The sequence below is a fragment of the Amblyomma mixtum genome, chromosome 2 (assembly GCF_055824585.1).
Source record: "Amblyomma mixtum isolate Tamu chromosome 2, ASM5582458v1, whole genome shotgun sequence".
NCBI classification, from domain to species: Eukaryota; Metazoa; Arthropoda; class Arachnida; order Ixodida; family Ixodidae; genus Amblyomma; species Amblyomma mixtum.
In genome coordinates, this window is record NC_143013.1 from 7,301,006 (window position 1) to 7,314,782 (window position 13,777).

Consider the following 13,777-nt stretch of genomic DNA (forward strand, 5'->3'; position numbering starts at 1 on the left):
GCATATGCGAAAACATCCAGCTGGCTTGTCACTTCTTTGTTTGGTGCATTGGTAGCCTCAGTCACTTATGTGTCACTGTCATAAACCTCACTGAGTGTGAATGTATGCTCCACTACATACTGTGAAATTTCCCACTAGCATGCTTCCGTTCTCTCAAGGGCACAGCACTACAACTTGAGGCTAAGTAGCACCAGCTAGGGGCCAAAAAGTGAAAAAGACATCTCAGGACAACAGATAATTGCTCCATTAAAACAAGATATATGCACAAGTGTTAAGGTGTGATGGAGATTATCTCTCTGTCTCAGAAACAGTGGACGACAGTTTGATCTCCTTTTTTCCTTTTTGCTATTTTACACTCAGTATTAACTGCATGCAAATTACTTACGGCCTCCCTTGGATGTGTGTTGCCCTTGGGGTTAAATTTTGAGATTCTTGTGAGCTTTGATCATTGTTAGAAATCTTATTAGCTCTGTGTACTGGCTGCATTTGATGACTATATGGCTGGAAATAGTGGTAGTGTGCCTTTTAAAAAGCGGGATTCTACCTGGAGGGGGTGCAGATAAGCAAAGAAAAAAAAGAATACTCTATTGGGTTGAAATTGATTGAAATGATTCATCAGCGTCACTGCAGAAGAACCATGCTATGCATGCACTGCATTGTTCAGGCTTTCCATGTGCTGACCTGTCTTCACTGTGGCTCCTTCTGAGTGTCACAAAATGTTGGCAGCATCTGGTTACGATTTGCTTGTGAAACAGGAGGATAGAATTGTGATGCTCACACTGGTTATTTACCTTCCGGGGCGTTTTTTTGTTATCGTTTTGTGTGTGTGTGTGTGCGTGTGCGCGCAAACTGTGGTGCATGCATTTCTGCTGCATGGTTGTAAATACAGGTTTGGTGTGCACCCACATGTTTGACAAAGATCTGTATAAAAAAAAATGAAGCCTTAACCATGACATTGCAGTCGACTACGTTGCACCTGCTACTGTCACTACCAGGTGCATGATGGTGGGTTCAGGGTTGACTGTGATGCCATGACACTAGGTTGACACCGTTGGTTGGAGGTCCTAGTTTAAGGGGCGTTTGCTTTTTCCGTTTTGATGAGTTGTATCCGACCATAAGCGTTAGCAAAAGGCAAGCAAGGCTACTTATTTCTATGCAGGCAGAAACCTTTTTCACCTTGGTATAGTTAGGTCAGAAAAAGACACAGAATGCTGCAGTATTCTTACTTTTGCGTTCAGTAATAAAGCACCCTGTTGGAAGAAATAGGTGTGTCATCATGTCTGTTTAAGCTTGGCAGTAAAGAAGTTTACTTTTTCCTCATGCAGTTGTTGGTATTGGTTTGGGTGCCGCAGCGCTACTAAATCTTTTAGCCTAGTGTTTTAGGTGCAGTGCATGCCGGAAGTTTGTCATCCATGCTGGTTCCCTATTCCGACAGTCTGGCGACTTCAAAGGATATAATGGCACTGGCAGCATGCACAGCGCTTGCACTTCCCAAGCATATTTCATTTCTGTCAGGATGTGTGACAAGGCCGTTGCACCCAAGCCCTGGATTGGGTTTCCTGTATCAAATGGCTGCGTGACCTCTGCAGCTGCTCTGTGAGCTCAAACTCCCCTCCTGTCTTTCCTTCTCCTAGCCCTTCCCTGTGCTGCAGTGAGCCTCTTTAGCAGTTGTTTTTCCTTTCCTTTGTTCCCTGGCCGCATTTATAGCTGGTTTCCTCAGCACTGGCTGCGGTATAATAAACTGAAAGCACCGTGGAGCAGTCAGTAAGCCAGTGCTTCAGGTCTTTTCGTCCAGTGTTTCACTAAAATGGTCCCAGATAAGTTATCCATCACTGTGTACTGACATTGCAAGGGACGTCAATAAAGCTTTATAGGGAGCTAGTTGGTCGTACATACTGTGACTGGGGAGCGCTATATTCTAGACAAGGGAACAACACCGCATAAGAGCACCATAGTTGGATGAAGAACATTATTTATTAACTATGGTAGTAATTAGCCCTGTTGAAAGTTTGCGCTTGTGTCTTGTGGTGTTCCTATGTGGTGTTGTTCCCTTGTCTAGAATCTAGCACTCCCCTGTCACAGTTTGCAAGGGCGTTTTTTTCTTCATCCCTAACATATGGATTCCTCCTCCTTTTTTTCTATCTGCCTCTTCAACAGGTGGAATTTCTTCATTTTCTAAGAGTTTGAATCGATATGCTGTTTCAGGGATAGCTTGCGTTGACATATATGCTACAGGTCTCTCTGCTGAGCTTCCTGTAATTATAATAATTTCTCCTCATCACTGTGTGCATGTGCTCGGGATATATACGACGTTTTTGAGTCTTTATTCGCACATACAAAGCAAGGGCAGGACAACAAAGAGCAGTAAATGCAGCACACCTTGTTTGCGAAATGGAAACAGAGGCGTTTTCTTTTTTAATAGCATGAATGAAGCCTCCGTGTGGTGTCAGCGTCACTGTCACCTGGCGTTTACTTTTTTCAAAATGAAGGTGTGTTGACAGGTACAGATTTGCTTGTCTGCATGCATGGGTGAACAGATGAATGAACCTCCTGCATGGTCAGACATTTGGTGTGTAGAAAGAATCTGTTAATCTTTCTTCAGGCTGCATGTCTTATGCGAAAGTCAAGCATCATGTAGCGTAATCTTATCATGAAATGGTCAGAATATTTGGCCATGGAAATGTGGCGTGGCCTGTACTAGGGAAAGTACTCGTCTTAGTAACAGCATGAGGGTGTAGTAGACTGTTCTGAAATTATCAGGCAAGATTATCGTTTGTTAGCAAAGTTGCAAAATAATTGAGTTTCTGAAGCATGATTGTCTGATACGTGCTAGTACTATTCCTTGTAGCTCTAATATATACTCACATTGGCAGGTATTGATGGACCTTCTAATTCATAACGATGTCACTGTGAAGTCTTAACGCACTGCAGTGCTTGCGGGGGCTTAGAACGATTTTGCAACACTGCGGAAAAGTTAATCTTCACTGCTGCCCCTTGGTGCAGCTTTCAAGGCCATTGGAATATGTGTACCAATTAGATAACTATGAACTAACAAGGAACATAGAGAGGGCCAGGGTTTCTAGCGGCGGAGACGTGTGTCAATACGGGGCGTGGAAACAACAGTCCTGGGTATGCCCCCCACCCTTTTGTTTTCAGTCGTGTGGGAGGATTGTTTAGTGTGTGGCCTGTGCTGTCACTCAGCCTCGCAACACACACGGTGCCCCCAGTCTCTCTCTCTCTCTCTGTGTAATTATTTGCCTGCTGTCACCCCTCCAGCAACAGTGAGGTCTGTTGTGCGCATTGTTTTTGGCAGAATCGTTGAAGCATACCCAGGCAGACCTGCTTGTGGTGACAGCTTCATGGCCTCGCCTCACCACTGACTCTCTCTGGCCAGCTTTGTTTGTGTGTGTCTGTGTTTGCTGCTAAGGGAGTGGCCATTGAAGGCACTGTGGCGCGTCTAGACTTTTATGTAGTTTTTCCAGTACTGGCATTTGAGAGTGGGTGGGCAGGACCACTACAGCATGTGGTAAAATATTGGCACTGCATAGGCAGCCAGAGAATATCTCTGGTAGGCTGTTCTGGGCTAGTGCACATTGCACCTTTTGATAGCTGGATGTGTGTGTGTGTTGGCTGTGAACAAGTTTTCTTTTTTTTTCTTGTAATCTGTGTCTAAAAAATTTAATGGCCACATGCATTAGGAATTCCCAAACGTCCAGGAGTATTTCTGTCACTGGCAGCATCGATCCGGTGTTCTGATCCTTCACCATGGCATCTTTGTCTCTTTACCTTGGTAATGATTTAGAGAAGTGAAATTGTTGTCCTGGCTCTGGCCAGGAATGCAACTTTGTCAGATGGCTGGCACTTTCATGCACCGGACTCCAGAGACAGATTTATCTGACAGGTCTGTGTGGCTGCACTTTGCTGTTGCTGTCTTATTGCTCTTTTTTTACTTGCAGAGAGGCAGCTGATCCGCTAGCTAGTGTAACCTATTCTTTTTGATTTTATTGTCAGTTCAGCCGAATAGCATCAGTTTAATTTCGGCTCAGTGAGAGACTACCTGCACTGATCTGAGTGGGATGCACAGAATGTCGCTGTAGCCACTGTGTCCATCGTGCCATGGGGAAGAATGACCTGTTCGTTTCCAGCTGTGCTGCATGCGTCAGCATTGTGTAGCACAAGGCTTCCGAGTGAATTTTTCCCCATTGCACACGCAGTCCGACATCAGCAAGCGGTTGTCGCTACCAGCCGACCTGCGGCTTCCTGAGAGTTTCATCAACAAGCAGCAGCAGGTTCTCGACGGTCCCCTCAGCCGGTCCATTCGGAGGCAGTCTTTGGTAGGTGGTCATTTCTTTCCTTTTTCTTGCGTTTTTTAATGGGGCTGTTTTCTCAAGTTACATGTTGTATGCTCGAATTTGTTATGTCTGGTTCTTCCTTTTGGAAGGGGGTTTCTGAACCGGGTTGTCAGGAGCCCTCGATTCCTTGGCCCATTCCTTTGTGCTCCTCGGCACATATGTATGCGCACTCCCCTGCCTGCTCTATTGTTCGCCCACCATTATGCAAAATCTCATCATGTTGTTATTGTTCTCAGCATACTGCTTCAGGCTACAGCTCCACTATTGAGTCCCTTTTTGCATACATGTCTCACAGGAATGGGGAAGCGCATAAGTTCCCTTAGTGATTAACTAAAAGCTGGCAGGCTTTTCATAGCGCCATTGTTTCAAAACTGTTGCATTTTACAAACTTGAAGCCACTCAGACTTCCCTTGCATTGCTCATGGAGGCAGCGTTGCCTGCAAAATGATCGACAATGAAATTAAAGTTGATGACTCACATTATGAAGTAAGTAGCATTTGCTGGCTATTCTGAAATGGCAGACTGCTGTTGGAGGCAAGGATGGTAGTGGGAAATCGTATTAGTTTAGTTCAGCTTTGTTCTTGGCCATGTATTTGCTGGAAATGCTTGAGCACCACTAAGATCGTGAAGGAACTCAGACAGGCTGGAATGGAGGCATTATGATGACCAAAAATGTGTAGGTTCTGCATTTAGCTGCTATTGTGAATGAAGGTTCCTTTACAGATGCATGAACTGGAGCATCTCAGGAGTTGTTACATCAGGTCATTTTGCTTGTTCATTCGTGAATTGTTGCTCTACCTTACATCTTTGATTGCGTAAAAAAATTTCTTCGAATAATGATATTTCGGGATAGTCATGGCTGAATTCATTTGCTGGTTTTGGGATAGCATAATGTGGGCCTTTTGGGGTTGATCATCGAATTGTGAAAAGTAAGGTGATTTATTATAAGTACAAGAAAGAGCTTCAGGAATACCAAGGATGTTTTCTAGGGCCTGCCCAAGAACCCCCGTTCCAGAGTTGCTCGTGTTACCGTCCTGCCAAAATTTTGCGAAAGACTTCTTTGTTCGAGGCTTTGCTCTGTTAAAAGAAAGCAGAGATATCATATCACCTAACGTCGATAATGTAATGCTGTCATGTTAATAGCTAGTGGATAGCTTCATTGATTCTTCGTTTAGACAGTCCCATCTTTTCATCAAGGTTTCCCAGTTTGTGTTGCGTTGTCTTTCCAGGCTGTGCTTATTTAGTTCTTTGTCACGATTTATTTACCAGCAGGTGACCAATTTAATACTGTGTGTCATCTGTCCTCCTCGTCTTTTTTCTTGGCACCTTTTCTCTTATTGTGCCAGCCAGGGAAGCACTAATGGATTTGTCTTGCGGCCACTAATGTATGTTAACAAGAGGACATTTGTGCGTCTGCAGAAAGGCCGCTGTGAACTGCGGCCTTTTGTTGTGTTGAGCAAAACCTTTTGCTTTTTCCCCTGCTTGCAGTCTGAAATTGGATTCGGAAAGATGGAGACCTACACAAAGCTGGACAAGCTTGGGGAGGTGAGAGTGCTCTCCATCTGGAACTGCATTTCTGTTGGTCTTTGTGCCCCGTGCGTTGCTAAGCCCTGTGGCCTGCAGGGGACCTACGCCATGGTGTTCAAGGGCAAGAGTCGGCTGACCGACAACCTGGTGGCCCTAAAGGAGATTCGATTAGAACACGAGGAGGGAGCACCCTGCACTGCCATTAGAGAAGGTGTGTATGGGCACCATTATGTGATGACTGATTCATTCATTCATTGAAGAAGCAAACAGTAAACAAACATTTATGGCACAGTATCATTACGTTTATGAACTGATTTGTTGCTGCAGTTGTATTTAACAGCAAGCTTATTAAGGGAGGACTGGGGAAACGGAGGTACTTTATTTTTTGGCTTAGAGCAATGAAATTTGGCAGCGTTGTTGAGAAGCGCACTAAATGATTAAGTACATATTTTTATTGATATATCTTCCGTAATTTTGTGCTGCCAAACTTGCAGAAAGCCTGACGGGACAACTAAATGTGGTAGGAGCTGCCTGCAGTCGTTCATAAATTTTAGTCAACGGACTGGTTCATGCAGTAACTTTCTTCAAGTATTTTTATCAGCCTGATTTTTTTTCTACTCAGAACATTATATCCGTGCTTGCATAATGCACTAATTATCGTCATGACAATGTAGTAGCAGAGTACAAAAATAAGGAAGTAATTTAAAAAATTTGTGAACGTCACTGCAAAGAGAATTATCAATGAACACAATGCAATGCAACAAACTACACGAAAATCTGTAAAGTTATTGTTATGCTACGCTTTTTGCAAGCAGAGAAGTTGGGCCAAAAAACTGGCATTGAAGTTGCACAAGCACTTTTGCACTTTTTGCCACCTACGATCACAAAAACTATTTTAAGTCATTTCTGGGCTGTATTCGGAGAAAATTTTTTGGGTTGTGATTAAAAAGACCTAATATATACCAAACATGATGTTTTCAGAAATTCGTTTTTTTTTTTTTTGCGAGATTGTAAATTCTTTATAATGCAACAACTTTTAGGCTTTCATCAAATTTGGATTATCAAATGCCAATATTGCAAATTGGGGCTCACTGTTAAGACTGGACAATGGACTCAGGTGGGGTACTCAAGTGAAGTCAATCTTGAACTGCCGTGTATGCCTGCCTTTTCTTTCCTCTGCTTTCTCTCTCTCTGGGGAGGAAGGAAGTTGGGGAGCTTAAGGAGTTTTGCCTTTATTTTTTATTTTTCTTTGCAGTGTCCCTCCTGAAGGACTTGAAGCACAACAACATAGTGACTCTACACGACATTGTTCATACAGAAAAATCTCTCACCCTTGTCTTCGAATACTTGGTGAGCACCGCTGTTTCCTTGAAATGAGTGTTTGGATTGCATATAGTGGCCCTACGCTCTGAACACAAATACGCCTGTATGGGAGTGGAGTAAGCTGCTTTCTGTTTAGAGTGTAGTGCAATTGTTTTCTTATTTTTTTTTTTTTTTGCTTTCTGCAGGAAAAAGACTTGAAGCAGTATATGGATGACTGTGGAAATTTTCTCTCAATGAATACTGTAAAAGTAAGTGTGTTGATATCAACAGCCATTATGCCTGTCTTGAAAATGAAGGATGTGTAACCTTACAAGTCGTGCATAATTCACTTATTTGAAGCAGTGGTGGTTTTTGCCTCTAGCAGGTTACTCACAATTTTGCATGGAGGGCCATATTTGCCAAACTTTAATGTCTGTTTCCTTAGCTGGGCTTTGTTTTATCTACAGCAGCCCCACCACTGAAACTGACTGAGTGAATATAGAAATAGGGCTAAAGTACACACTAAAAGAGTGCTTCAGCCACAGGGGCAGATTTATGGGTCACTATTGGAGGGGGCAATTCCATTTGACCCATGTGTTTCTTGGAAGTAGACCCAAGATGATGGATAAGAAGACAGGAGCACACGTGCAGCGCGTTTGCTCGCTTTTTACACTGAAAATTGAGGTTCAGTATGGTTTTCCTATGTAAAATTTCTCTCCCCCTGTTCAGCCATTAGTCTTATCCTGTAGGGCTTGCACAACACTCCAACACTTGCTGGTCCATGGTTATAATGGTTTTTTCTTCACATGCTAACATGCAGCATATTATATGGTGCTGAACCATGCCATGAGCTTGTTTGGCTTGTTTGGCAGAAAACTGGTTCCGCTATGACCGTAGCCTACATGGCATGCGATTGTCAGTTCACTGTGATATCTGATTGCCTGATGCATGCGTCTTAGGTAAATGCTGCTTACGCACAGTGCTGTGCGTAATAAATATCAAATTTATGTGCAGGACTTGCAGTGATAACGGCACAGTCTACAGTTCTCTCTGGCTTCTTTTCTTCTAACATGTGCTGAATGCCTGTGTAGTGCTCAGTGTCTTGTTTTCAGTACCTCCTACAGCATTGCAGGTATGCCTAGCCAGTGTGGGCACTTTGCTGCGAAATTAAGAGTTTCACTCGTTTAGATTGAGGGTATGCTGCCGAATTTTGTGATTTTAATATGCATTCTTCCCACGTAGTGCTAAAACTAAATGTCCTTGATGCAGTCGAAACTTGTTAAGTAATAATTATTTGTCATGGCAAAAGTAAATATAGTGTACCTGTATATGCAGAGCACTTCGTGTCCCACTTTGAGCTTCCTTCATTTTCAGGCTCAGGCTTTGACAAGATTATTCATTAATTCGGGGTTTCAACTCTAGGCTTAGCTTGTCTGGTTTTGTCTTGGAAATGATGAGACGTAGTAGTGAAAGGTTTCAGATGAATTTAGACCACTGCTGGGGTTATTTGATTTGCATCAAAATCATTGCATTGCTGCCTAATCAAAATGCAACTGCCATGGTGAGCTGTTGAACTTGGGACTTGGGGTCTTGTGCTTATTACCATAGCTGCTGAGCTGCTGCAGTGGCCACTAGTTGTGTGGTTCCATCATGTTCATGTCATTTTGTTCCACTTGGTGAGTGATTTCTGTGCTCATAGGCTTTGTGCTTTTATTCTCGGCATTTGCACCGAATGCTTGCTGCATATTGGGGATTAACGTTGAGGCAAGGTGGATTAACATTACCTCATGCGGTTTCCCCTTCCTGGCACTGTTGGATGCATGTGTGGTGCATCTTCTCATTGTTGCCGGTGTGCAGTGCTTCCTGTTCCAGCTGCTGCGTGGGCTGGCGTACTGCCACGGGCGGCGCATCCTGCACCGGGACCTCAAGCCACAGAACCTGCTCATCAATGAGCGTGGGGAGCTCAAGCTGGCCGACTTTGGGCTCGCCCGTGCCAAGTCAGTGCCCATCAAGACCTTCTCCAACGAGGTGGTCACCCTGTGGTACCGGCCGCCCGATGTACTCCTCGGCTCCACCGACTACTCCACTTCCATCGACATGTGGTGCGTCTTCCACCGACATGTGGTGTGAGGGGATTGTTTGGTGCATGGCTCATCCTGTGGCTGGGGAACAAGTGGTGCTAGGCACTGCACTAAAAGTCTTGATTGCGTGGTAAGGTGCCTTAGTCAGTGTGCTTTGGAAAAGGAATGCGCAGAGCACTGAACTCGGGAGTGAAAACTTTATTGCCTATCAGATAGTACATTTACTGGAACATGGTGCAGTTTTTTTTTGTCTTGCTGATAATATGTGGAACATCACCAGTTATAATTTAATCAACCTTGCAGAATAAGTGATTCATTCTTTTATGTTTGTGTACCAGCAGAAGCAATCCTTTCACTGCAGGTCATGCTACGTTCGGGCAAACATTGATAGTGCCTATCATTTATGGCACTGTGGAAGGGGCAGAATACAGTAAAAGCTCGTTAATTAGACACTGACGGGACCGCGAAAAATCGTCGAATTATCCGAATGTTGAAATATCGAGTGAACAACAAAAACCATCGTTTGCCGCAACAGGACATACCTTTATTTGGCAAAGAAATCTGTTATCGTCGTCTGCTTTTTCAAGTGAATTTGAGCGACTACGATAGCTGTAACAGCTGCCAGGTGCTCCGCAGCACACGCACTGTCAGGGATTTGTTCACAAAAGTCCTCCAGTGGACAAAGCTTCTGCGGCTTCTTTCGCCGTGCGCTTAGGCGTTTGGGGCAGCTGCTCACAATCGTCACTGGCAGCGCCTGTCACTTCTTCAATTATTTCATCTTCGGTCAGCTGACAGGACACAAAGGCGAGGCGCACAGGCACTGCGCGCTACCCACTCGAAAGCAGCGCAGTAAACACACTGGCAAAGCGCGCAATTACCAAAAAAGGCACCGCCTTACGGTTAAATAACCACGATCGTAGCAGCAAGAATATGCGCAAGTGACTACGCACGCCAAAACGAGACTTGCTGTCAATAGGGTTACGCGGACGACACCAACACGACTGCTGCAACACAACAAAGCACAATGAAAGACACTAGCCGCTTCGGCCGCTGCTAACCTCGCTTCCCTTGCCCTCTTTCACGCTGCTGATGACGATGACCTTACGGATTGGCCTACCAGCCGTACAGTTGCGCCGCTCGTGGCAGTGTTTTTTTTTTTTTTTTTTTTTTCTTGCTCTCGGTGTACCGACTTGGCGGGCTGCGGAGTGAAGTCGAATTAACCGACACACGGCAAAATTTGTTCGAAATAACGAGAGTTTGGCCCCGTAGACTCCAATGTATAATTGTAGGGACCTTGCGTGCACGTCGAGTTATCCGATTTTTCGAATTAACGGGGGTCGAATTAACGAGCTTTCACTGTACCAGTAAAGCCTGAAGTATATAGACCTGCTGCTGTGCTGGTGTTGCTGAGTGGACTGTTCTCACAGTTTGCACTTGTCGCTGAGGTCTTAGGCTGCGTTAGTTCCATGCTAGGTAAGAGAATGTGAGTTCCCAAAAATGTGTTCAAAAGAAGCCTCTAAGCTTGATGCTTTCCTGCAAGAGGCAGCAAGCCACTCTGACCTTACTGGTGTTTAGTGTGAAGATTCATATTAAACTGGATTTCAAGTACGGTATCATTCCACAAAATTTTCACCCCGTGTTTCTGGTGTGCATCGTGCAGGGGTGTCGGGTGCATCTTCTATGAGATGGCGAGCGGGCGTCCACTCTTCCCGGGCTCGACAGTGGAGGACGAGCTGCACCTCATCTTCCGCACGCTGGGCACCCCCACGGAAGCCACCTGGCCGGGCATCGAGTCTCGGCCCGAGTTCCTGGGCTACCGCTTTCCCCGCTACACGCCCGAGAACTTGGGCTCCAAGGTGCCACGCATTGGGGCCCCTGGGGTGGCTCTGCTGCTAGAGTTCCTCAAGGTGCGTGCGTGTGCATGCGTCTTGCTTCTCAGGGTTTGCCAGTCCCAGTTCAGTTTCCGAGCCCCAGTTCATTCTTGTGCATCCACACTGTTAGTGCAGTCTGTGCATAAGACCGATAAAATAGCGACACTGATGTTTGGCTCTTTGGTGGCTCTGTTGATATTTCCTTGGAAGCAAGAGACATACCCATTGCTCAGAAATTTTGGCTTGAAAATTGAACGTCTTTTTGTTTTTTCGCAACTGTGCTTAAACTGGTAACATTGATGATGACATCAAGGGAGTCATGGACCCTGTGGTCAGTGGTTATAAGTGGGTTGCAATGGGATCTAACCTTGGAGATCCACTCACAAAATGTATGCAGCAAAGTACCAGCTCTGAATTTCTGCTGTGCTTATTTTAGTTGTATCCTTGTGACTGCACAAATGGCCATGATGGTTTCCTGAATAGAGTTGCTGTGAAAAAAAAAAAAAAATGAAATTCTCTAATCAGATGTGTGAACAGCCTCGAAATGGGAGGAGGTGCTGCTGGCACTTTTGTTAGAGAAACATTTTCAGCCACATGTACTTCTCACCACTTGCCAAAACCGCTTTGTCCTGCACATTCTAATGCACAAGGCTGCATGCTGATTGTAATATAGCGACAACGTCAGGTTCCTAAGCGTCTTCCTCCTCCTCCTCCAGTTTGAACCAAAGAAGAGGATCTCTGCAGCGGAGGCCATGAGGCATTCTTACTTTGACAGCTTGGGGCCAAACATCCATAAACTTCCAGACAGTAAGTTGGTGCCTGCCGTGTTCATCCCCCTTGTCTCACTTCCCAGCCTGTCCCAATGTGCTGCCTGTCTAACCTTTCGTTCTTTACTTGCTTCTGTGCAGCAGATGTGGAAGTTCACATTTTGCAAAGTGAATGGAATGCATACCACATTCAGCAGAGAGGAGTCCGCAGTATTGCCTGCCCCCCTAATTGGTCACAGTAGCTGCAATAACTAATAAGCACGGAATGCTATTGCTCCCAGTTTTTTTTCTGGTTTAGAGGAATTTAATAATAAACATAACTATAGTAGCGGTGTCAGTAGTAGTAGTAGTAAGGAAGCACCCATTTACCAAGTGTTCGGTGCATCATAAGGCTCCTCTCCTACCTTAAATTTACGTTACACTTTGGAACACAAGTGCTAGGTCTTCTTTAGGGGCCCTGTTGTGTCTTTCACAGAGACTTCAAGTGTTGTGTTAATGGCTTGATTCGAAAGAACATCTGGCTCTTTAAAATGGATGCAAGTGCAGTAGAACCTTGTTAATGGAAAGTCTCTCACTGGGAGAGATGTGGGAGGTGTTTGTGTTTAGGTGAATGTTCAACAAGAATCGCAAGTTATAAGACATGGCCTTGTAAGAATGTTGCCTAAATTTGTGTTGCACAGTTGTCTAAAATAGTCATTGACGACAAAATTCATAATTTTGTAGTTTCATGGCACCCAGGGTTGCGTTTTATAGTGTGGCAGCCGCACAGGGCACTCTGGAGCCGCCAATTGACCAGCCGTTGCTGTAATAGGAGCCCAGGCAGACTTTCTTGAAATAGCTGTCACTTCCAGTTGCCACAGTTTCAGTGATGCTGGTTTCAACATCTGCATAAGCATGTTCAACATTTCGACATGCTTGACAGCTCAGAATGTGCTGAGGTTTATGAAGGAGGTGTTGCCTGGAGGGCTGCGTTTTCAAGCAGATTTATCCTTAACTCCTTTGGTTTAGTTTAGGCCTGCTCATAGGCGCAGTTAGTTTTGTGCTGCGGCGTGTCCTCTAGGGGGACCAGACATACAGCTAGAAGCCTTTGGTTAATAAGAGAGGGGGAAAAAAATAGAAAACGAAAGAAAGTAAATGTGAGTATGAGCACAGCTTACTGTGGAGAGCAGAGAAGGAGGCAGAGTGATCAAGCAAAGGAAAGCAAGCAGCATAATGAGCCCAGAGCCAAGAGGTGCATTGGTTTGGAAGCAGGAGACAAAAGTTTTAGTTGTGGGGCTGCACTTTGCGGCCGCAGCACAGAGCTGGTGCAATGTTTCCCCCTGTAGGGAGCTCAGTGGTTGCAACCGAAGTCAGCAGATGACCTGATCAGAGGCTCATCTGCTGCTTGAATTATATGTACGATTTTCTAAATTTTGAGACCACAAAAGCTGTGCAAATCTAACTGGGGGTTCTGAATAAGCAGATTTCAGGCATTTACCATAGTAGAAACTGGCTTCAATGAAGCGTGATTAGCTTATGTTTTGACTGCACTCAGTTTGCAATTGGCCATGTCTAAATGGCTTCATTCTGCTTGAGCAGTAATGAGGACATTGGCCTTGGAATTTCACGACTTCAACTGCTATCTCTGCCTGATCTCACCTCGGGGCGTTCCATCCCTGTCACATTTTGGTGCCCTTTGGCTTCCAGTGTATTGATAAGGCTGGCCTTTTCATCTCGTTGCAGCTGCTTCAATCTTCACAATACCCGGTGTACAGCTGAGTCGGACAGCAAGTTAGTACGAGTACTTTAAAAATAGGTGTGTGCATTTTTTTGCTTCTACCATTTTGCTCACTGCCTTTTTGGTTATTACCATTTTATTGTTTGGTCTAGGAAATTGT

At 44.8% G+C, this 13,777-nt stretch overlaps 1 protein-coding gene across 7 annotated transcripts in view; it reads left to right on the plus strand.

Annotated features, from left to right (window-relative positions):
* Positions 1-13,777, plus strand: part of LOC149358309 (cyclin-dependent kinase 16-like) — a 155,837-nt gene that overhangs the window by 136,289 nt on the left and 5,771 nt on the right. For all 7 annotated transcript variants that reach the window (XM_089570346.1, XM_089570351.1, XM_089570348.1 and 4 more), the window contains 9 exons: positions 4,215-4,334; positions 5,841-5,897; positions 5,976-6,090; positions 7,135-7,229; positions 7,388-7,450; positions 9,039-9,283; positions 10,923-11,169; positions 11,850-11,940; positions 13,623-13,695. In XM_089570346.1, the coding sequence (XP_089426472.1) occupies positions 4,215-4,334; positions 5,841-5,897; positions 5,976-6,090; positions 7,135-7,229; positions 7,388-7,450; positions 9,039-9,283; positions 10,923-11,169; positions 11,850-11,940; positions 13,623-13,675 (1,086 nt within the window). In that variant the 3' untranslated portion in view covers positions 13,676-13,695. The remainder of the gene's footprint in view (positions 1-4,214; positions 4,335-5,840; positions 5,898-5,975; positions 6,091-7,134; positions 7,230-7,387; positions 7,451-9,038; positions 9,284-10,922; positions 11,170-11,849; positions 11,941-13,622; positions 13,696-13,777) is intronic.